General features: G+C 41.3%; 1 protein-coding gene across 3 annotated transcripts in view; it reads right to left on the reverse strand.

Annotated features, from left to right (window-relative positions):
- Positions 1–13,723: 13,723 nt before the first annotated feature.
- The window catches only part of LOC126951391 (uncharacterized), a 36,063-nt gene continuing 25,063 nt past the window's right edge, over positions 13,724–24,723 (reverse strand). Inside the window, exons 1-4 of one of the 3 annotated variants that reach the window (XM_050785476.1) lie at positions 23,457–23,851; positions 22,382–22,443; positions 18,925–19,058; positions 13,724–14,695 (exon numbers count right to left, since the gene is read on the reverse strand). In XM_050785476.1, coding sequence (XP_050641433.1) covers positions 14,544–14,695; positions 18,925–19,058; positions 22,382–22,443; positions 23,457–23,468 — 360 coding nt within the window. In that variant the 5' untranslated portion in view covers positions 23,469–23,851 and the 3' untranslated portion in view covers positions 13,724–14,543. Of the gene's footprint in view, positions 14,696–16,710; positions 16,829–18,924; positions 19,059–19,989; positions 22,444–23,456; positions 23,852–24,723 lie in introns of those variants that run through there. The other 2 variants (XR_007724447.1, XR_007724446.1) reach the window with 2 other exon arrangements.

Below are 24,723 nucleotides of genomic sequence, written 5' to 3' on the forward strand. Positions count from 1 at the left end.
GCTTGGGCATCATGGAGAGCCAGATCCATGTTATGTGTTGTTCCTGGGAGGCTGCAGGGAACACAGTGAGCGTTTGCTACTTCCTTAGACCACTCAGACCTTTTCAGTCTGCAAACCACAGCGAGAATCTCCAGAGAGAAGCGGCGTCATGGCTTGTTGACTCCTTCCTGCTTTCTGTAGCACTGGCTCCAGCAGGATCACAGATGCTTCCTCTGAGTTTTATCAAAGACAGTTGAATACTTACAGGCCTGGGCAGGGCATAAAAATCTGGAAGGAACTGCCATGAAGATCTGAGAAATGCCTTCTTTCCAGCTGGCTGGAAATTTGGCTTAGGTTTGGGTCATAGATCAGGTCGATGTTGAAGTGCCCCTCCCAGGTCACCCCAAGCTGGTAAGGGGACCCTTTGGGTCTGCTTTGATTTAGTCATTGCCAGTCTCCTTGTCATCACTCTGTCCTGTTTCTTTGGAGGCTGTTCTGTGAATGTTTTGCTTCTCCTGATGCTAGTTGAGCCCTGTGGTCACTGGCCCTCCCTGGTCTACTGCCCACCACATCAGTCTTTCTGTCCAGTCTGCAAAGCCAGTACCTGCCTGGTCACTTTTCCACTTCCTGGCTTATCTCTGTGCTCACAGCAGGTTTAGCTCCTCTGCACATTCTGAGAATGGTGCCCAGCAGGACTTTCTGGGCTTTTCTTTTCTCCCCGTATAGAGGTGACAATGGATAGAATATTGCCTCCCGAGTCACAAAGAGCTTCCTGGGGAAGCGGCAATGAGGGGTAGCCTTACCTTTGGGCTAAAGATCTGAGGGAAGGAATGAGAACTATGGCCTGCTCTGACTATGCAAGCTCTCAAAACCACGATTCAACTCTCTGGGGCCTTTCTGAGCCATAGGGGACTGGGGAGGGGGTGGGCAGCTGGAGAAGGATTCAAATGCCCTTGTGATGAATTCTAATGCACCTGTACACATTCTACATCATGATTGTGTTCCAAAGACCCATCCACCACCTCTCTTCCTTGCTTGCTCATGGCTGCTGGTGTTCTCCCAAACCCAACAGCCCAGTAGGCCTCAGCTGCTACCAGGTACGAGGGATAGCATACTGGGTGAGACCTGGACTCTGGAGGCAGACGGTGGGTTTGAACCCTGGCTCTGCTGCTTATTGGTCATGTGACCTCAGGCAAGTTACCCAACCTCTCTATGCTTCCATTTTCTCATCCATAGAATGGAGGTGATAATAGGACCTACTCCACTGGTCATGATAAGAATCAAATGAGTTAACACATGGAGAGTGCTTGTATCAGCACCTGGTATGCAGTGAGTGTTTGCAACATATAACAAATATTCAAAGACCCAGTGTTAATTTTTCCATGGGATATAGGGGTCATTACTGAACTTTGAGCTCTCTTGATGGTGGGGTTGAAGTTAACTTAGAATATAGTGGCAAGAAAACCACTTGACATCCTCAGCACTGGAGCAATGTAGCTGTGTCCCTCGGTTTCCTCTGCTGTACAATGGTAAACAAATAGAATTCTCCAAATAGAATTCTATTCTGGAATGAAATAATTCCAGTAATGCTCTTAGCAGAATACCTGGAAAATATGCGATATGTGTTTAGCTATACTCATTAATGTTATTGTTATAGTAGCTGAGACAGGCCAAGGAAGGGTAAGGGTTGTTCTTGGACACTTGCTCCCCAAAGGACATCAGCAATGTCTGGGGTCACTTTGGGATGTCATAGCTGGGGTTTGCTACCCATATCTAGTGAGTAGAGGCTAAGAATGCTGCTAAACATCCTATAATGCATGGGAAAGTTCCAACAGCAAATAATTATACAGCCCAAAATGTTTATAGTGTCAAGGTTGTGTGTTTTGAGTGTAGCTACTGCTGCAGTGCACCACATCCCTGACTGCTGTGTGATCACCCTTAGAACAGAAATACCCTTGAGCAGGCTTTCCACTGTTGCACAGAAAAAAGAAGGTAGTAACTCCAGATTCACTGAGTTTAAAGGGAAATGTCTCTCTAGGGCTAACTTCAGGTTTTCAAGTACCAGAATCAGGGAACCCCATGAAAACAACACCAATCCCACACCATGTACCTAGAATAGCTGCTTTGCTGAATTCTCCCTGATAATGTTTGCAATCCTACCAAATGCGGGTGCTGGCTCAATGAGCTTCTGCAGGCCAAACTCTCTCCCCAGTACAGTCTCCACTGCTGTGAATGGCTGCATCCCCCTCCATGCAGTCACCCAAGTCAGAAACCTGGAAATCATTGTCAATGCCTCATTCTCCCTTGTCCGCTCTAGCCAGTCATGCTGTTGATTCACTGTTCTAGATGTCACTCACATCACTCACCTCTCCCCATTCCCACCGCCATTGCCTTGGTCTAGGTTTTCTTTCATTCAAGTTACTCCAAGAGCTCCTAATAGTCTCTGTTTCCAGTCCCTTCCAACCCCTATCCATCCACCATCTTGCTCCAAGAAGCATCTTCCCAAAACATAAATCATGTCACTCATTTACTTAAAATCCTATCAGCAAAGTATTGCACCAAGCACAGGGCATAAGATGCAAAGCGCTTTGTGATCTGGCCTTGGCCTGCTTCTCCATACTCCCCTTGCATTCCTCAGGCTTCAGCTGCTTGCATGTCACTAGACATATGTCATATACAGTCAAGCCTCTGAGCCTTCTCATGTGCTGTTACAGTGCCTGCAACACTATTTCCAGCCTCTTCTGTGGGCTGACTCCTACTTTCCTTGAAGACTCGATTTAAGCATCACTCCCTCAGGAAAAATTTCCTAAAACTCTCCCCGGGACGCTGTGTTTAGGACTTTCCTTTCTGCTTCCATAGCTCCTCATGCACACTCTTCTCATCTTGTATTATAATCATGGATTTCCTTACCTGATTCTTCCACTAGACCATCAGCTCCTTTAGGTGAGGCACTGTAATCATTTCTATTTACCAGCATTCTAGTACATGGTCTTGCACATGATAAGATGGTCAATAAATGTTAATGGAATAAATAACTATTGGGGTTATGATCAATATATGGTTGTTGAATTAATTGAATGAATTATTTAAATGTATTTCACCCAAGTTACTCCAGGAGCTCCAAGGATGTCACTCACTAATACTAAGCATCTGCTTTTTTTTTCCCCCCTTGGTGGATTTGTAAGCCAATCACTATACAGGTCTCTAGAAATTTCAAGATGAATAAGATGATGTAGTCTGGCTGAGGACACAGACCCACTAATTAATCCTCTCCTGCCTCCCTCTCCATTCTGCTGCTCAAAAAAAAAAAAAAAATAGGATTCTTTCTTCATTGATCTCTCTTACTCATCCGCCTCATCCAACCCAGCAACAGGTCTCACTGAGTCTACCTCTAAATCATAATATCCTTCACTTTCGTTGCCATTTCTACCACTATAATCCAAACCAGCATCTTCCTCTTTGACTCATTAGTCTTCCAGCTTTCACTCTTGCCCTTTACAATTGATTCTCCCCATAAAAGCCTAAACGATCTTTTGACAACGTAAAAAGAGCATGTTACTTCCGTTCTTAAAATAATTGCTCCTAATCACACTCTTACCAGGCCAATGAGGATGACTGAGCTCAGTTCTTCTCTTCATCCCTTAACAGAATTTTGCATCCATACCCTTGCTATGGCTTCTTGGTAGGAATCATGTACTTCTCCACCTCTTGACCTAGAAATTGGCCATATGACTCCTTTGACCAATAGGATGTTAGCAGACATCACCAAAGCAGAGGCTCAACATGTGCTTGTGGAGACTGGCATGCCCCTTGTGCTTCTCTGACCTGCCATGAGATGTTAAGCCCTGGTACTTCCTGTGCCAAAGAAAATGTGGAGACATGTGGAGCAAATTTGAGCTGAACCCAAATTCTGGAGCAAAGCCCCACCAACCCATACACCTGCAAATAGGTGCTTAACCTGTGTAGTTGTACAGGACTCCTTGCTTGGAGGAGCCCCATGCTTGGTTTAATGTTCTTCTGTTACTGTTTTATTTGTTTTAATATTTTTAACAAGGGACCCTACATTTTCACTTTGCTCCAGGCCCCCAAATTATGTAGCTGGTAAGCAAGAATAAATGTTTGTTATTACAAGCTACTAAATTTTGGGTGGTTTTATTTATGTTCTTTCTTTGTAGTATCTTATCAACTTCTGAAGTTCCCTGTCCACTTACTTGTTGATGATTGTCTTCTCCAAATAGACTGTAAACTCCTTAACAGCAAGGACCTTGTCAATCTTCTGTGTCTTTGTAGACCCAGGGTCTGATGCATCCTGGGCTTCCAATCAATGCTAGTTGAAAAAATAAATGAACAACTTCCATAATTTCTAAAATCAGGCAAAAAGCTGCAAAAGCCTCATGGACAAAAGTATTAGTTCTGTCCAAAGATGGGAGGTTTACAGAAGAGGCAATGCTCAAATTTCTTTATCTCTTTCACTCATCCTTTCTTGTCTTTTGTCTATTTGGAGTACCCAGCACCTGAGTGACATTAGCAACCTCTGTAAAATCAGGTTTTTCTACAGTCATCTTCCAAAAACATAGATGAAGGAGAAAACAAGAAACACCTCTTTTCTCAGACCACTCCAAGGATAAGTTCACTGCTCAATACGTTGGGGGGTAGACAGAGGTGTTCATTGTCCCCCTGGCTTTCTTCTTCCTATATATTTAATAACATGATGCCAAGAGTTTTATCTGGGCACTGATCACTCAGCTCCAGCCTCCTCTGCAGCCAGTTGTGCCACATGACGCATTTCAGCCAATACAACATTAGCAGAAATAAATTACACAAAAAAATTTGCTTCACAAAGTTGCTATAAGAACCTTGTGAAGTATGAGATAACATCACATGTAAAGGGCTTAGGAGAGTGTCTGACTCATAGTAAGCACCCAAGAAATGTCATTCACAGTCATCATTAATATTTTAATCTTCAATTTTGCCCTCATTATAAAAGAATAATTTATGAATCTTCCACTGTTCTCATAGCCATGTAGTATCCCAAGTCTCTGGTTATTGATTCAGAGGCTGTTTCTTCATTGTCCTTCATTGTCCTTTCTTCATTGTCCTTCCAGTGTATTACCTTGGAGAAGACATTGCAATGGAACAAGTCACTAATCAGGCACTTTTCCTGTTGTATTACAATTCCCATAGGTAAAGGTGTGCCGGGGCCTCAGGAAAATGCATCCCATCTCAGATCTTATGGGCTGCTTTGTGCTCACCAGGCAGCTTTACCCAACACCAGCATTTCAAAGGACATTTAGAGGCTCAATAGAAGTGCCCAGAAGCATGCACTGCTCTTGAGAAATAACTAGCTTCCTATTTGCAATATTTTGAAAACACTGTGCCATAGTCTATAAAACTGGAGTCAATTATGTGAGAAAGTGATAAAACAAAATAAACTATTTGTCCTGGAAAGCCACTGATTCTGAGGCAGCGTTGTAGATGCACGGTTCTTTCTTGCATCTTTCTGGCATGGCCAAATGATACAGTTAGGTGTTATGAGCACAAGACTTTCAAGACAGGCAAGCTGGCTTTGAGTCCTAGCTCCACCCTTTCCAACTGGGTGACCTTGGGCAAGTCACGGTCTCACCAAGTGTTTAAATGTGGCCCACTTCATGCAATTGTAGTTTATGTAAGGAGCAGATGAGATGATGGAGGCAGAGCACTCTCAACAGCACCAGGAGCACAGTGGGTGCCACTGTTATTACTGTCACATGGCCCAAAACTCGCCTGGCCCAAGTCAGCTCTGTCACATGACTTTCAGCAGTGCTTCCCGACGACAAAGCTGTTTCTGCAAGTCACCAACAGCCAACAGACCCGGTGGATAATTTTAATTCTCAAATAATTTTAATTCTCGCAGAGAGACTTCAATTTCCTATTGGTCAATTAAAGAATTCGTAACTGCCTCCTGCCCTTCATGTTCAGCGTTTTAAATGGTGCTCCCTAAATAGAACATGTTTCGTCCTCTTTAGCCCAGCCCTTCCCAGTCAGGAGAATCTTTACGTGGGTTGTTCTCCTCCACATTCATTTTCCCTTTTGGAGTCCAGCTTATAACCTTGGGAATCAAGTCCTCCACTGGCTTCTCACCACAGGTGACTCTGGGAACAGGCCTCCCGGAAGGGCCTCTGAAAAACCTCCTGGGCAGAGGCGTGGGCCTAACATATTTTAAGCAGAGGAGGAAATTCTCTTCAAGCCGCACAGGCAAAGGTTCGTGAGAAAGTGCTTTCACGCAGGCAGGCTCAAGAGACTCCTCGACTCGGAAGAGGCAGGAACAGAATTCATGAGAAAATGGGATAAGAATTCAGCCCTCAGACCGACAGCACATTCAGATATTAACACCCTTGCCTTCACTCTCTCCCAGATAGCAGGAAAAAGCAGTACAAACCATCACAGTTGAATTAAGCCCAGGCTGGGCAAAAACAAACTCTCTCATGTTCCCATTGCAGAATTCACCTCTTGGCCAGCATGAAAATATCCAGAACAATGTAATTCAGGAATAAGCCATCTTATTTCCTACTGGTTTCTGTTATTGAATCAATAAAAGTCTCCCATTTTAAATATATACACTACTGTCCTGAAAATAATGCTCAGAGCATTTTAAAAATAAGTTAAGAACATTCCTCAATTGCACATAACCCCCCATATCCAAAGAAAACAAGGACTCAGGCTATCACTTGGACAGAATGTGGTTGTGAGTAGGACGAGAGGCTCAGTGGGTCTCTAAGAGCTCTTCCAGTGCAATAATGAAGGCATTAAATTACCAGGTCAGAGGCCCCAATTCACAAAGAAATAATATCGGTTTATTATTTCTAATCTTATTAAGTTAGAAAATAGTCTTGAAATGCAATGTCATCTCAGAATGGCTAAAGTATTGATTATGTGAGGTTGCTCTCATGGATAATTCAAGGAGCCTGATTTTATTTAATTCCAGTAATTTTTAAAGCATTCTAACAAATTTTCTATAAAGTAAATAATACTGAATTATTCCCATAAATAATGTAGATATATGGTCAGATTTACTTAGTATTTACCAGTTACATATTTTGCATTATGAGTTAGAAAAAATAATAATTATTTTTAATCCTATTTTACCAATCCCCAGTGTCTTCCTTGAGACAAATAGACCTTTAAAAATATATATGGCCATTTTAAAATATATATATGGATGTTATCAAACTAGAACTTGTGACAATCCATTGATGCTGTCATTTTCTTACAGTTGCATTACGTCCAAAGCTGAAACCTCAATATGCTATGATTTCAAATTATGCAAGGAAAAGCCTATAGCCAGGCATTGTTACAACGTCAACCTGCTGCAGCTGGCATTATAGACAGCAGTTAACCCTGCCAGAGCCCCTTTCTCCCCTGCCTACCAGCAGAGCTCTACTTGAGGGTAGGGCCAGAAAGAAGCCTCAGTCTCCTCAGCCACAAACCACATTCTTCCCTCATGTTCAAGGAAAGTGACCCCAGCATCTGGTGAGTGGGCAAGACTGGCTACTAGAGCCAACAGCTTAATCCAACATTGAATGAACACCTACTCTATGCCAAGACCCAGGCCAGGCATTCAAGGATACAAGATTTTCTTCCTTCTAGAAGTTTCCAGTTGGATGTATGTCTGGATAATGAAAGGCTTGGGAAAGTAATGTCCAGGGTGGCTAGGGACCTCTTCTTCATTACTAGATATTACCAGGGCTAAAAAAGTCACCACCCTCTGCTACCACCACCACATTCATGACATTGTTCTCAATATCCTCCTTTCCTTCCACATAGACAATTTTTTTTTCATTCTCCAGGCAAATAACATGGGACCTGCCATGTCCCAGGTGCTATGCCAGGCATTAGGAGTACAGCAATCAGTAAGATCCAGATTGGGCCATTTAGAGTCTTACAGTCTAATGGAGAATACAAGCAGGTCAATGAAAACCATATGGCATCATATACTGTGTAAGAGTAGACACTTGGTACGAAAGGATCATGGAATTCTTTCTGGGGGAGGAGACATCTAAGCTGAGTTTCCAAACATGATGACAACACATGCAAAGGAAGGTGGGAATGGAGTGCAGCATTTTGGACAGCACGTGCAAAGGCCCAGTGGTGAAAGACAGAGACGTGCCAGGGAACTCCTAAGTGATATGTCAGAAATACACAGTGCAAGGAGGCGAGGGAGGAGCCCCCAGTCCTGCTCCCAAAAGGCCCTACATGAGGTGCTGTGGAATTGGCACTATGGTCGACTCACCTGGGGTCAGCCTCCACCAGTGGCTCACCTTGGCTTGTGTCCCGTAGGCCAAAGAATCCAGCAGTCTCTTCCCTGTCTCTCACTCACATCCCCTGAGGTTGTTAATTAGACTTTTCCGATCCCAAGATTTCGTGAGCAGTAGGCAAAGTGCCTTCATGCAATTAGTGAGCTTGAAGTTACCAATCTGAACCTGAGATTCACGCCCTCAAGAATGTTTCCTCTCGGGATATGTATTAGCTCAGAATACATGTGTGAGCAAAGCATGTTATTTAGTGACCTGTAATGCCTGAATAATGATCACAGTAAATCAGACCTCATTATTATGTGCAGGAGAGTTGGGCAGCCCAAATGGCTAGGTAATGAGGTCTAATTTAATGCCCTGGCATTATTCTCCACATGTTTGCTGGGAAGTTAGGGGTGGGATGGCGGGGTTGGCCTGGTGGATCCAGAAGCCCTGGGATGTTCAGCAGTTGCCTAGGGAGGCTAGTACACATGTTAGGAGCTTGGGAAAGACTGTGCTCAGCAATGCTCAGTCCCTCCCAGTGGGTTACAACAAGGCCTGGTCCTCTCACACTGGCTTAAACCAGAAAAGCTTATAGTCACAGCTTATTATAACAAACAACAGCACCCTGGGAGCTATTTCTTAGAAATAAAAGGAAGGTTACAAAGGCAGGAAACGCCAGCACAGATAGCCAAATCAGAATCTCCATGAAAAGAAATACTAACTGTCAGAGGGTTCACTTCATGATCATGCGTCTCAGAGCAGTCTGTGATAGAGTCTAATCAGCATGTCAGAGCCAGGGGAAATGGCTCTTGGTCTAGCCTTCTTTGACTGTGAGTAGTCCTCACTTATTTCTTGCTTTAAGGAGCCTTTCCATAGCAATCCATTATTGTGGTTTTTAATTCTTCATGCACAGCCTTTTCTCATTGATTACCTAACATCATTCACTTGGGCCTGTCCCATACAAAAGTCAATGGAGAGATCAATGTTAACCTTTTGATGTACAAAAATTTGCTCTTAAAGCATCCAGAGACTGAAATCATTTATCTTTTGTTCACCAACTTATAAATCTTTTCCTACTATTGGTTGCTTGTTGGGTAGCAGACGTAAAGAAGGAGCCAGCCAGAGACCTTTGTGCAGGCAGCCTCCTCTGAATCCCCATGGAACTATCATCTAGGAAACCTCTGACATCCAATGGCAGTTACAAAGTGTAATATCTGTGTGTGACATCAGGTACCAGACAGGATGTAACACTCAACACGCTATCAGCTGAAGCTCTCTCACTGCCTCCTTCATCAGTTTTCAGTCCTCTCATTCCTATCAGTGGAATATGGTGAAACCCAACAAAGCAGACTGCACGGCCACGTGTCGGGGGCTCACATGAAAAGCGATGCTTAGTGCAAATCCTCCTTATCTTCCATATCAGCAAAATAGCAGGATTCTCTTGCATTTTCCCCGAGCAGCAATTTGAGCATTTATTTCTACGGGGCACAGAAAAATGCTTCCTCTACATTCTCTTTGGACTTGAAAAGGATTCTTAGATCTCCCTGTCTTCTGGGACTTCTAGGCTCATAATCAGACAAAAAGCCTTTTAGTAATACCAAACTATGATGCAAGATAATCATCCCAAGTGTAAGGGAACAGCAGGGAGAGACTCAATTGTGTTTTAAAGCACTCTGAAAAATAGCAAACCCATTCATTTGAACCCTTCAAAAGTATTCTGTGTTGTGGGTTCTCTAGCTGGCATTTTAGCTGAATATGGCAGTAAATCTTCATTGTATAGCAAAGTCTCTAACAAGCAAAATGGGAAGAGGCTAAGTGTGCATTGGGCTGCCAAGGCAGAGGTTTCTTTATTGTAAACCAGAACAGTGAGATGGGTGTGGGTGCAGTGGGCTAGTGGAGTAGAATCTGTCTGGGGTTCAAAGTGATCACAATATGGTGAATATGGACTATGGTCAAAATTATCCTTGAAAATCCCGTAGGATAGTGCCAATCGATGATGGACACACTGCCTCTCGCTAAAGTCAGCCCTGCTAGATTTTCTCTAGCATTGAAATAGGACTATGCCTACCCTTGAGCTTCTATCTAGGGACTAATTGGCCTGAAAACTGTATGCCTATAAACAGTAGAACAGCACACAGCATTAAAAGAGGCTGATGCTGTGAAGGGCCAGGAAGACTGAAGTCATCTGCAAGAACAGCAAAGTTATGCTTCCCACTTCATGTACACCTTCGCCCAGTGGTCCTCAACCTTCAGCCCTCATCAGAACCACTGGAGGCTGGTTAAAGGACAGATCAAGAGTCCTACCCCCATGGTTTCTGATTCAGTAGGTCTGGGGTGGGCCTAAGAATTTACATTCCCAGTGAGGCTGGGGCCAACTCTGCAAACCACTGATTTGGGGGGTTGTGTGGACTGACGGGAAGAACTTTCTATACTAACCACTTTCCTGCACTTCCATGCTGCCTTACTCATACATCTGTACCCATATTTCCATTTTCTCCAATCTTGAAGTAATCATCTGTCTCTAGCTATAGTTTCTACCAGCTTTGCTTCATTCTATTATTGGCTTTTTTTCCCGGTTGCAGATGAATGTACGATGCCCTTCCTAACATCTAAAAAATTTCATCAGTCTTCAGTTCCCTGCCAATATTGGTCTTCCGTGTTCTCTACCACCCCACCAGCAGCACCTAGATTTGCCAGAACACCAACACTTTAATACGTAGGGCAATACTCTTTTTTTGTTCCTTTGAACTAATTCAGGCATTCTCACATTCACACATTTTATTGGCCATTATAGGTCAAAACCTACCCTCACAAAGGCCACAGAGAAGTAAATAACACACATGGCACAGTGCGTTCAACTCAAGATGAGAGTCAGCATGTTTTCAATAAGTCACAGTAACTATTCACCAGATTATTATAGGATTCAGAGCACATATGCAGAGAGATACGCAGTCGTGTGTGTGAGTGTGTGTGTGTGTGTGTGTGTGTGTGTGTGTGTGTTTATTTCAGAGGCAAATAATGCTAAAATACTTCAATCCTTCACAGGTAGGTCTTCAGTATCATATTCATGCTAAGAGTACACTGTTGGCATCGCTTAAACTGCCTGTGATGTACTCGATTGAATGTGTTTTATGGCTAGTGAGAAAAATAGAGATATATAGTTTATAGTAACAAAAAAGAGAAAGCTAGATATCCATCTCACATCTAATTTCCTGGTTTCAGAAGGTAACTCAGAAAAGGTTATCTCCCAGGCAATTAAGTGAGCTAATGAAAGGCAATTTACAATGCAGAAAGAGAAAATAACTAAACAAACGTATTTAACCTATGGCCTCATCAGGACCAGAGAGCCTCTTTCCTGGAGTCTAGAACTCCTGAACCTAAGAAACAGTTCAGTCGATTTTCATCTTTTGTCTGCAAACATCTAAGAAATGTTGGTTGAGAACACAGCTTTGTGTTAAGCTGTTTGAATTTTTGAAAAATAATATGTATACTCATGCGTTATATATCTCTAATATTATTAAATTTAATCAATAGGTAGTGGTTTTTAAACAAAGGATTATTTTCTCAATAATTGAAAATAGAAGTATTTTCCTTTGTGTCTGTCTTCGAGTTTTCCATATCTAAAGCTGAGAGTCGTGAGGGGCTCACGCTATCCCAAACAGATACCACCCCACGAAGTGACTATTTTTATAAATACTGTCTTCCAGGAGCACAGCGGCCTCTGCAAAAGCATTCTTGCAAACTCAATATTATCTCATAGTGGCAAAGTGATGGACCTGTAAGGGGGTCCAATTATTCAGACAAGACTTGAGGAATGTTCTGCCATAATGTCAGAGTAATTCACGTCTCTACTGCTTCCATACCTGCAGTCTCCCCCCATCAAAGTGACAAACCTGTTGAGAGTTTTTGTGAAATCATAACTTCCTACTTTGCTAAGAATATTATAGCCAATATACCACAACATCTTTATTCACCGTGTTTTTTCTCTCCTACTCTGTAATTAAAATGTCCAACATTTAAATACTTTCTATTGTTTCCAACTTAGTATGGGCAAAGGTTGTAATTCTGGGATAGACCTAATTACAAAGTCCCATGTTCCATTCTGTGCCAATTGCAAGCTTTTCAAAGAACTTTACCATCTGGAGCTCTGACTCCAGATACAGTGAATATCCACAAGTACTGTTAGTGCCTGATTGTCTGAAGAAATATTGATCTCTCCAAGCTACAAGCATCTCATGTTTGGGGAATGTATGATTCACACTAGATATTATTCTTGATCTACACTAGATATTCTTTTACTGCAGATGTAATCTACATTGAAGATTGTGGAGGACCTGTAGTTCTTTTTCCTTCTCCATCCATAATAAGCGCCATTCTCCAGTTCCTACAGGTTGTTCCTAGGCTTTATTTACCTATCATCTTGTTCTTTCAGAAAGTCCTAGATTCATGTTGTATTTTTCGAAGCAATGCTACCTGTTGTATCAGCAGAACCCAGAAATCTCAGTGGTTTAGCAAAAGGAAAGTTTCTTTGTCGCTCATGTCACAGTCCAGTGAGATTATTCCTGATTGGGAAGCTCTCCTCCATATGATGAATCAGGGACCCAGACTCTTCCCATCTTGTGGCTCAGCATCTTCATCAGGGAACTCCCAAAGTTGCCCTGGAAGTCATTTCCATAGGAACCAGCTGAAGGGACAAGGAGCATGGAGAGCCTCACAAGGGAGTTTGAATAGGATAGGCCTGGAAGTGGTGTAATCACTGCTGCCCATGTTTCCCAGGCTCAAAGCCAGTCACACAGTCACTTAATTGCAATGGAGGTTGGAAAATGCAATGGGCTGTGTGAGCCCAGCAGGAAGAGGAAGCAGGTTTGTTAATTCCCCAGCAGCCTCTGTCACAAGGGCTTTTGCATTCTTTTGGACATCGTCACTGATGGAAGAGGGCCATAGGACTGAAACACAGCTGGCTTGCCGTGTGCAGACTTCTCCTTCCTGGTCTTCTGATTTCTATGTAAGGGGACTCCTGGGCCTGCCCATGGGGAGCACCTTCTAAGAGAAGAGGGGAAAGAAAAACTGGCAAAATGAATTACCAAGAAATTATAGCTCCTTGGTTGTCAGGGACATGTGTGCATACATTTCAAACAATTAAGCAGACATGATAGGAAGCTAAGTGTGCACAGTGAGAAGCTCCAAGAATTAACTGGTAGGTCCCCACACAATTTCAGCCCCTCCTTAGTACACAGCTGGGGCTGGCCTTCTGCTACAGATCTGCCAAGTCACCTGCCCTTTAGTCATTGTTTCCCTGGTCTCCAGCATCAGAAGGAAGTTCAACTAGGGAGTTTGATTTTGCTGAGCTGGACAAAGCAATTTTCTGGTGTCATCTCATTTGTTAGCAACTGTGAGATGTCAGCACCATGCATGGTGTGGACCCAGGTGGTATGTGCATGCCCAGATACACAGAGAGCATACAACAAATGTCTGGAGAACTGTGAGAAAGACTCTTTCAGAGCAATAATTCTGCGTGGTATAAGAGAGCCAGAGAGTTAACTGTCACCAAGGTCCTGGGAGTAATTTGATTTTTATGGTAAACCCTGGGAGACCTTTTTCCCTACCGTTCCTATTTTGAGTGTAACTTTATCTTGTTTGCTTTTATGGATGCTAAAGGCTGGAAATCTTTAACACTGAGAAAGTTCTCAGATTTAATCTGGACATCGTTCAGCCAGATTTGCCAATCTAAACGGGATTTTCGGCCTCCGTGGAGAGAAGGGATCTGGAAGCAGGGAGATGCACAAATGCATAGTCACCTCTTCTTCCCAGCCCTCATTGCTAAGGCCGAAGGAATAGAAAGAGGTCAAAGAAAGGGCTGGATATTCCCCTTTAGGCTCTACCATCCTGAGAAGAGTCACCCTATGTGGGTTTCCTCTTGATCCCTGATATAGAACAAACTAGATCCCAGAAGAGACTGGGTACCTGCTGAGCTTGCTCTTTCATGGATCTGGGGGCCCACAGTCTTCAGCCTACCACAGAAATGTTTCATTACTTGGGTGAGAGACCTCACTAGAGGCCTGTAAACCCCCATGGGGGCAAATCAGCAGGGCCATTTTGTGTAGTGCTTAGGATTAGAATGCCTGGTGTTCAAATCTTTGTAAAAGTGTCCTGCAACATTATTACAGTGCCCTATGCAATTCAACTGCTCAAAATGCATTTGAGGATTTGTCACACTTCTTGCTTTGCTTCTTTGTTTTTCTCTCTGGCCTCCCTATATCATATTTCTTTAAGCGATCATTATCTTCACAGTCAGTGAGCAGGAAGAGGAAATAAATGAATGTCTCCTTCCTTCAGTGAATGAGGAGGGGCCCCCTCCAGATATTCCTTTATATCCTCTCCTGAGAGACATTTGATTCCAAGTTGATCACGGAGGTCATAGTTCACAGTCAACACCCAAGCGTCTATACAGCAGCATTAAAAAGAAGAGTTTTGTCATCAGTGATGAAAAGGAGGACAATTGGGGAATTTCAAGTAGCTCTAAAACACAGTAGAGTTCTCACACTCAAAAGCAGACAAGGGTCAACAGGTAATGAAGAGTGAAGCTGGCTGGGAGGAGATTGGGGGCAAATTGAAGAGCGCTTGGCCCACTAGAAGGGGCCACCACTCCCCAACATCTATTCATGGCTGCCAGGCCAAACGGCGGACCACTGTTGCTAGACCCATTGATTTTCTAGAGAAGCAGGGGGAAATGTTCCTATATGAATTATCCCATTCTCTAATGATGAAAATTAATTCATGCTTTCAAAAATACTTTGCTGGCTGACCCAGACACATTGAATGGTGTATGTCCATGGGGACTTCACTTTGGAACCTCTGTAAGTCTACCCCTCTACAAATAATTGAGGGCCAGCTATTATTAATATGCTCTTCTTGTCCACTTGTACATTTCCTGGTCATAGGACTTCCGTGTGTTGTAGTAAAACGAAATAATCCTTATTAAGAACATATCACTAAAGACCAGGAGCAGTGGCTCATGCCTATAATCCCAACATTTTGGGAGGCTGAGGCAGGAGGATCACTTGAAGCCAGTGAGCTATGGCCTCCTGTGAGTACCACTTTACCTACTGGACAACAGAGTGAGACTCTGTCTATAAGAATATAAGTAGATAAAAGTAAAAATAAGAACATATAACGAGGAATACAGATAAAATAAATTCAATCTATGGTGAAAAGTAATAATCTACCTCATCTCCTTATAAAACTATGATCTTTTCTCAGCAGTTTAAATTACTCAACATTATTAGATGCAATGTTCATTGAAAGAAGATTTTTGAAGTCATTCAGATCCAAGAATTTGGTCTTAGGAAGACTGGCCACAGACATTACTAAACAGCAGCATTGAACAATTGTGGAAAATTCCTCTTAATCAGACCTCAAGAAATACCTTTTGATTGATTGGAAAAGGGAGAATTGCTTGTCCTCAGGAGGACAAGAAGAAAGCATTTCAATAAAAGTGTTGAAAATCTGAAACAAAGAAAAGGTCCTGTAAACAGCCTAGATAACTGGGCAGACAGGCCTGCCTGATTTATGAAGGAATATGACCCATTCATGAAGGGTTCCCTTAGAGGATCAAGGAGGCCTTCATAAGGAAGACTGGAGGACATGCCTGTGGCTGTACGCACCTTTGGCCAAAGGCCTGGACCAGAGTCCCCCAGAGTTTGGGGTTTGACTACTTCAAACATAGACATCTATGCTACTAGATACATCTTCTTCACTAAGTGCAGGCTTCACCTCCCTCCCACTCCCACCCCCAAACTCATCCTGAAGTTGAGAATCACTGATTAATTGACCTGAATTCATAGTCACTGGACAAAGTTATTGGACATACACTGATTTCATTATCACATACCTTCTAAAAGTTAATGAAAGGTTTTTTATTAATCCAGGTTTTAATAGGCTATATTTCTTCATACCTAAAGAAGTAAAACTGGGAAAAAAATTGAAAATAGTAACAGGAATTGATTATTTTTAATCTTTGTAAGTTCAAGTTAACTCAGTTTATTGTTTTGTATCTTTTAGACAGAAAAACGAAATCAGGCACACACAAAACCCGATTCTCCCTGTCCTCATGAAACCTGCCTCTAAGGATGCATTTGTATTTATTTTTTAATAGAAAAATTCTCTTCCTTATGGCTTGTCTGTGGTTCCTTTTCATTGCTGCAGGGTTTCCGAGCCTGGGAAGTGGGGCTTCTGGGGTCCAGGAGAGTCGGTGATGCCGGCGGATGCTGTGTCAGTGCCTCGCACGTGCCATCGTGGATCTTCCAGAGGTCAAGATTTTTCCTCCTTCTTTTGTTCTTCTTGTTCTAGCGGTATGAGATTGCTTCTCTCTTGTTTAAGAATCCTGATTGGGGATTTTAAATTATGTGCTTAATGATAACTGTAAGAGCAAGTTTTAAAAAGTTTACAGCAGGGCAGGAAATACAAAATAGTCACACTAATCTAAAAAACACCCTCAAAAATAAAATGCATAGACAAAATATCAGAAATATTTTTCATAATTTTCCTTGGTCGTGGGAGATTTTCCAATCTTCTTTCTACAATAAATCAAAATGAAATGCCATTTAACTTCAGAGAGATGTTTTTTTCCCTTTGATGATGAAAGCAAATAATGGAAATAATTAAATGAGAGTTTTATTACATTCAAATTTCTTTGCTGAACATCAATTCATTCTATAATTAAAAATTCATTTTAGAATTTACACATTTTTAATTTATGAAGTTAAGTGTCCTTGTCACCTGGCCTCAGTCATCTATAGCAGGGAGCGGGGACAGGATATTATGAACTGATGGTCCCCACAGTCCAGCCCCTAGTGCTCAGAATCCAGGGGAACTCTGGCACTGGACATTGGATCTCAGCATCAGCAATGAGCTGCATCATCTCTGACAGGAATGGGTGATAAGAACATTTCCCTTCACCATTTTTTAAAGCCAGGTCCTTGATTTTCATGGGCAGGGAGGGGAACATGGTTGGCGGAGTGGTTAGTTTACCACATCACATTTTCACATTTTCATCTATCATAATTTAGATCTTTACATTTCTGGAGTTGGTGATTGATAGCCTCCAAACACATAAACACTCTCCACCTGTACAGAATGCACCAGGGACTCTGCTCTCATAAAGTCAGGACCAAGGTAGAAGTGGATAAAATTCTAAAGCCCACTCCTTAGCAGTAGTAAGTCCCAGGATGGGCCATGACTACAGAAAGTGACAGTTTCTGGATGCTGTTAGTTTGCAGCAAATTGAAATTTTGTGGTTTTATCTATTACCAGAAAAGCCCTCCAAAAAAAATGTAGCCAGTGGGGAAGAAAGCAGGAGTCCCACCGTCTCATTTTTAACAAGGACCAGCTGAAAAATGAAGGCACACACCACACAAACCATCTTATGTCTGCCAATTCATTTCCTGGCCCCAGAAGAAAAAAAAAAAAAACCCTCGTGTTTCCTCTTATGCAGGCCAAACATGGCAAAGCACCAAGGGAATTCTGAATGGAATCAATTGCACTTGTTACTAACTGAGTTTTCTTTTATTCTTATATTACCAAGGGCTGGATACTCAGCTGCAAGCAATTATAATGAAGAGTTACTGAGTAATGGTTTCCAGATTGCTCCATGATGGGGCATTAATTGAAAGGGACAATTTAAGAGCTTAGGCCATGTAAATGCATTTCTTATTCTGTCAGATTGAGAAATTTCTGGATGCAAAAGGCTGAAATACTTAGAACTGATAAAGACTTAATAATGCCCATTTAAGCCAGTATTTTCAAAACGAGTTTCATGTTTTTAAGAGAACAAATATTAAATGGTGAACCTGTGAGCTTGTTCATTCAACCAGGAAAATGATCTAAATAGCACACTGGCATGCTGCACTTCTGTTATAAACATATACATTGTATAAAATGTGACTTGTTTAGTCTGTTGCATTGCAAAGCCAGTTAAATTGGCAAGTAAACTTTCATTTTTCAGTTCTCATGCTATTATGATGCATATTGAGCACCCTCTCTTGCTCTCTTGCTCTCTATATATGCTTTAAAATTTTAAACAGCATTTAAAAACACATAAATGAGTTTTATATGTGTATGCATGCTTTAAAATTTAAAACATTTCTAAACAGATTTGCATGCATACGAAAGTGGACCTTCTCAAAAATTATCTGTGAAGTCCATATCAGAAAGCTTTATTTTGCCTTTTTTTTAAGTGGGCTTTTATTTCCCTGAGCTGCATTAAGCTGTAACATTTTCAAAGAGATTCTCTGATATGCCACATTAAAGATAAGTATCATAAGACAGTAAGACAGTTAATGCCGAGCAAGGAAGAAAATCACCAGCTCTCTCTCAAAAAAAAAAAAAAAAAAAAGAGTAGTACTCATTTTTAAAGTCTAATATCAGACTTCTGCATTAGTACTAGTTTTGTTTACGAAAAAGAAGGAAGAAAGAAGAGAAGGAAGGAGGGAGAGAAAGAAAGAGAAAGAGAAAGAAGAAAGAAGGAAAGATGGATGGATGGATGGTAGACAGAAAGAAATAGATGCAGATACAATTTAAGACATGAATTCATCATTGAGGAGAGATGGACGCCACTGCTCTTTCTCATTCTGTTTTCTAAATCTGAATTGCCATCTGAGATTTGAACTTTTACCCTTCCTTCTGCCTTCAGTCTGGCATTCTGGATTTGTGCACAGGAGCTGTGGTGCTGATGGTAGACTTCTCCTAGAGCCTTGACACAAACCATGACATGGATGGCAAAATAGGCAGAGGAAAGAAGTTGTCAGCCTGGGGAAATTGAGAGCATTCAATCCAAGAGAATGAAAAGGAAAGTTCAAGCAGCAGTGAAAAAATCTGGTGGTCTTTTCTGCTCACTCTAAAGTCAAGGTCAAGCCCCATCAGAATGTCCCAGACAAGTCAAAAACACAACCACTTGAAAAGTGGATGGTCAATTTGGGACAGGGTTGAATACCATCATAAGCAATAAAGTAATCTAAACTAATTATTCAAACAGAACTGTCAAGAATCCAAGATGAGATAGGGAAAGCATTCTTTGCCAGCAAATAGCATTGCCTCAAATGATCCCTTTTTAGTCACAAAAATCTCCACTATGTATCTGTCCTTTACTTTGCTACCCTTTCTTTTTTCCATTCATTGCTGAAATCTGACATTTTAACTGAAGGTTCAAAACCTCTTTATTTATTTCTAAGATTTAAGGGGAAAAGGTTTCTTTTTAAACATCCTGAATTTAAAAATAAATAAACTGAACAGGAAGACTTAGACTGTCTATTTCAATTGATCTTGTGATTTCTCATTTTGTGGATTGTACTGATAAATTATTATAAGTCACATCGTAATTTTGCCTAAGAAACGTGAGCATCAGCGGGTGTTTTTAAAATATAATAGGGACCCTCTTTCACCCAACCATTTCCTGGGCTGCTGCTTTTCCTAGTAGCAGCCAAACACCTGAACAAACCCAGGAATTCCAGGCCAAATGGTTCTGATAACAGCAGATCTTGGGTAGAACTGATTTGATCAAATAACTCATACAAAATGCAGCTTAATAGGTGTCCTTATTCTCAGGACTCCACTCAACTAGACAGAAGAGAGTGAAAACACATTCTCTTTTGATAATGTAGTTTATTCCAAAAAAATTTTGTACAAGTACATACACGCATATTTCAATAACATATGAGTGTAACTACTACACAGAGGGGTATCATTATAAACTTGGATCCTGAACATATACTTAATTTGAACAGCTTACAGAAAAGAATCAATGTTGCATGCATAAGTGTGCAGTGAAAAGTTTGGAAGTTGAGTTAGAAGGTTGGTTTAGTTTTGTTTTTTAACAATTTCAAAGTTCCTAAAATGCAGATAGTATGAAGAAAAGAACTGATTTTCTACATGACTAAAAATTCAGGGTCGGCAATTTCATGCTTATGCTAAGCAGTTTGAATCAGTACCTGGAAAAATTAAGGTAATTCCTGTGTTTACAGGCTCTATTCAAGCAAGGCAGGAGTAACGTTTGAGAGGGATTAGCAATCAAAAATTGAAAATCTACCATCACCACACAAGCTTGCCTTTTCATTTTGTACAGATCATAAAATACGTAACACGGACCAGACCCTTGTCCGGCAAATGTTCACATCCTAATTTTTAAAAATAGCTTCTATACACAATTGCTCTCTTTGCAATAAAACAAAGATTTGTTTATAGCTACAATTTAATTAAGAACCTTTTCGAAGAGGAAGATCTGGAAACCAGGGATCTTATTTTTTCTTTTTTTCCTTTTTTTTTTTTTCCACCAGGGTTGTTTGTTTATTGGTTTAATTTTCCCTGAAGTAAAAATACACTTTGAAATGTAACATGTCATTATGTAATTTGTAGTAACAAAGTGCAGGCCCTTGCACACGACAGCAAACAGGACCGCTCCGGCTCACAGACAGTCACCATATCCACAGCCCCCTCCCCGATCTGATTAACAGCCTGTATAAACATTCAGCCAACCAGAACAGCGGCCAGTGCACAATTTGGTCAGCCATAAAACTGCCAGCCAAACACAGACACGGGGGTTTATGCAGAAATCTTAATTTGGGGGAAATGATCAAAACTGAGACAACATGGCCCCCGGGGAGATCAGGAAGGGCTAACCTTTATTTTCATCAATCCCACCCCACCTCCCAAACAGCAAGGGATGCTATCACCACTGAAGGTGAAATGCTTAATAAAATGTCCCTGAAATACAATGTCACAGAGGGAGCATCGTCATGAGCTCCAATCCCTGAAGAGCAAAATCTAAAAGGGAAAAATAAGCTTCTATTTTAAGGAGCAATTTTAAATGGTCTGAGTTTTTTGGGAAAGGTCCTATTTTGACATATCCAGAATGGATTCCCTCCATCAGCATGTTTTCTATTGATACAAGAAAACATGTTTTCTATTGATGCAAGAAAAACTAATATGTATTCTAACTGTGCAGAAATTGGTGAAATTTATACAAAGGGTGTTTTGTGTGTGTGTGGTTTTTTTTTTTCCTTCCCACCATTTTCATTGCTCTTGGCAAAAGACTTTAGACCCTTCACATAATGGAAAATTCAAAATGTTCAATGTAAATCAAATAATTAGTAAGAAACAGGTTTTTTTAAAAAAAAATTTTTTTTAGAATACTCTCACAAGAGAGCAAACTTGTTTTTTCTAGCTTGGGACAGGGTTTCATAGCTCACTTTTGAGACTATATAGCACCCAACTTTTATCAGAATTGAGTCTCTTAAATATTCTCTTTTTTGAAAATATGCTGGTGGTAATCACAGTGATGGAATTAACTATAGCAAAAAGACATTGCGTTAGTCTGGTTCCTTTCTCCTCAATAGCTTTTTGCTAACTGGTTACTATAGAGCATTGGGCTTCACAGAAATTTTTCATAATTTTCACCTTTGTTCTAGTCTTGCTCCTTAATTTGGAATCTGTAATTTGTTTGGGAAAAAACAAAAACAAGGAAGCATGATCAGCCACCTTAACAATGCTCTCCCACTGGGTTACCCACGTCTTCCTTGGTATATCTAATTGTGCTCACAAGCATTTATTTTTTCCTCTCATAAGAAACCTGCATGCTTTTCTCTGGGTGGCTTTCTACTAAAGAAATGAATAACTAAACATGATGCAAGCTCCAAATAAAATGAGAAAATGTATAGACATATTGAATAATTATTTTTTCCAGGCCTTAGGCAAACCACTTGCCATTTCATTTAATTCTCACAAAACCTGTGAGTTAGGTATATGTATTATCCACACCTTTTTTTCCCCCAGATTAGGGAACTGAAGTACAAAGCGTTTCAGTAATTTGCCCCCAAGCCACATAGCATGTGAACAGCAGAGCGCGAGTACTAGCTCAAGCAGCCTAATTCAAGAATCAATCTACTGCCCCTCCTAGATGTGATGTTATTGCCTTTGTTGAGAGGTAGCTATGTCTCAGATCCTTGGGGTCATTGCAAAGAGGTGGACAAGGAGCCCTCCATGATGATTTCACTTAGGCGGTAAGTGAGGTAGCCTGGTGAATCTAAGGAGCATCAGTTTCAGAGTTTGAAAGCTATGGGTTTCTTCACAAGCTCGGCCACTGATTAGCTGCAGGACCTTGGAAATGTTCACTCACATCTCCAAGCTTCTGTTTCCTCATCTGCAAAAAAGAAAAAATTTTGTGAGAGTTAAATGAAATGTCATTTTTTTTAATGCTTCACAAACATATAGAAGATTTTCAGGTCTTCTTTTCTCTCCCCAAGCTAATCATTTATACCACTTTGTGATCAGTTTTAATCATTACAACATTACTAATATACTTTATAAAATTACCTTTCTAGGGTATAACGTGATGAAAGAATTTCATATCTAAACAAAATTTTAAATAGAATATTGGGCACTTTTTAAAAATTCATTGGATCCCACTACATTGCAGATACTCTAAAAAATGAGTTAGGTCTCCTAAGTATGGCTAAAAAGTAGGCACATTTGCCTTCACTCCAAAAACCAGCAAGATAATTTCTAACATTCACGAATGTTCATTTCAAAAGCATGTGGTAATTGCATGTGGGCTACTCTTCGGTCAGCGAGTTAAAGAAGAGCACAGATGTCAAAGAAGCTTCCTCTCTGATATCATCCATCAACTTAGGTTGTTGGACCTTCTCTGTCACAGCCTGCCTCCAGCTGATTCTCTCTCATTGTTGGAAAAAGGGAAAAATGAGCAAAAACCACAACATGCAATACTTCAAATCATTGCCCTAAATGTTCTTCCAACTCTGTGAGTTACATAACCTTAACCTATCTTGAAAACCACAGTAGATTTCCATCTCCTTGGGATGGCAGAAAGCAACAGAATATTCTAAATGACATTTTCAGGTTTATGGGTTTGACATATCTTTCAAGACATTTCAGAGTTTTCCCCACTTCATCCCCCAACACCTCCCTAGGAGCACTTGCAGAGAGCAGGCCTAACGTTTTCGATGATAAATTAGTTGTCAATATATAGACAAGTTGCTTTTTCCAAAGCCTCTTGGAGCAGAAGCATATTCTACTTCCTCTCAAAGGCCCTAGAACTACCTGTGTACTGGCATGCTCACAAGAAAATTTTTATTCACAAGAATAATCTGTTGAAAGGAGGATAGATTTTCAAATGGAGTTTCAAATAATCCTCACCTTTGAGATCATCTGTGCTCACAGCCCAGTATTTTTACAAGATGAAATGATTTACAGAATCAAGCCTGGAAAAATTGGAGGGCAACTCCAAAAGGCAAAAACATGTTGCCGAGTCCATCATTCATCCTGCCAGGGAAACTTTTGTAGTTTCCAAACTGTTATGAGACACCGCTCTCTATCCAGGGCAGAGGAATCGTTGAAAAGGCAGGAGGTATGCTGGCCACACAGCCAGCATGGAGAGCTGGAGTTTTTGGCAGGGCACTTCCACCCCAAAAGCAGACAGAGTCCTGGAAGGGCGTTCATGTAAACAAAGCAGGGAGATAGCTTCAACTCTGCAATGAGGCGCAACCTTTCCCAGATCAAAGCCTGGATCACAGAGTCAGCCCTGAAGAACTGAGTGTCCTTTCTGGAACATCCAACTCCAGGGGAGAGACTTGAGCTGGAGCCACAACCTCACCACCTGTAGCCAAGGACTTGGCACGTGAAAGCTGTCACAGGGTGGGGAGCCTGCAGCTACTCCCACAACAGAAGATCAATGGAAAGACAAGACAACACAGGGAAGAAAGGGTTCTTCCTCGAGATACTGAAGCTGAGATCGTTTAACTAAAGCTTGCATCCAGGCAACCCAAGCTCTCTATGCAGTGTTGAAAGGGGATGGAAATCAGTACAGGGTCATAAGTTCTGAAGCCAGGTTGCTGGGGCTTTGACTCTCTACTCTGTGTTTACTAGCTAGATGACCTATGCCTCAGCTTCCTTACCTTCAAAGGGACCTAATAATGCCTCCTCCGTAGGATTTAATGAGTGACTGGGACACTAGAAAGCTCTCAAAATGTTGCTGTTATTATTTGAAGTTACACAGACTTGGGTTTGAACCAGGTTTGGCTACTTAGCGCTTTCGTGAACTTGGAGAAATGACAATCTTTGGGTGAACTCCCCAAGTGTAAAATGGGTGTTAATATGGCCCTTGCAGTATTGCCATGGTGATTTAATTTTGTATGACACACAGTAGGTATTCAGTAATTGGCACTTCTGATTATCTTCATTTTTCCTGGTTTCCGACAGAGAAACCTAACAGGACTGGTGAGACTGGAAGAAACACAGCCAGTAAAATTTAGGATCCTCTTAAGTCCCCAAAGCTTCATCCATATGCAAAAGAGACACATCCCCAGGGAAGACTGCGTCCTGGATGTTTTTAAATACACAACTTATTTTATTTTAAGAGCAAAAAGAGAACCTGGAAGCGTTCCCAAATTTAACATCTGCAGGC

This window comes from Macaca thibetana, chromosome 3, assembly GCF_024542745.1.
Source record: "Macaca thibetana thibetana isolate TM-01 chromosome 3, ASM2454274v1, whole genome shotgun sequence".
NCBI lineage: Eukaryota > Metazoa > Chordata > Mammalia > Primates > Cercopithecidae > Macaca > Macaca thibetana.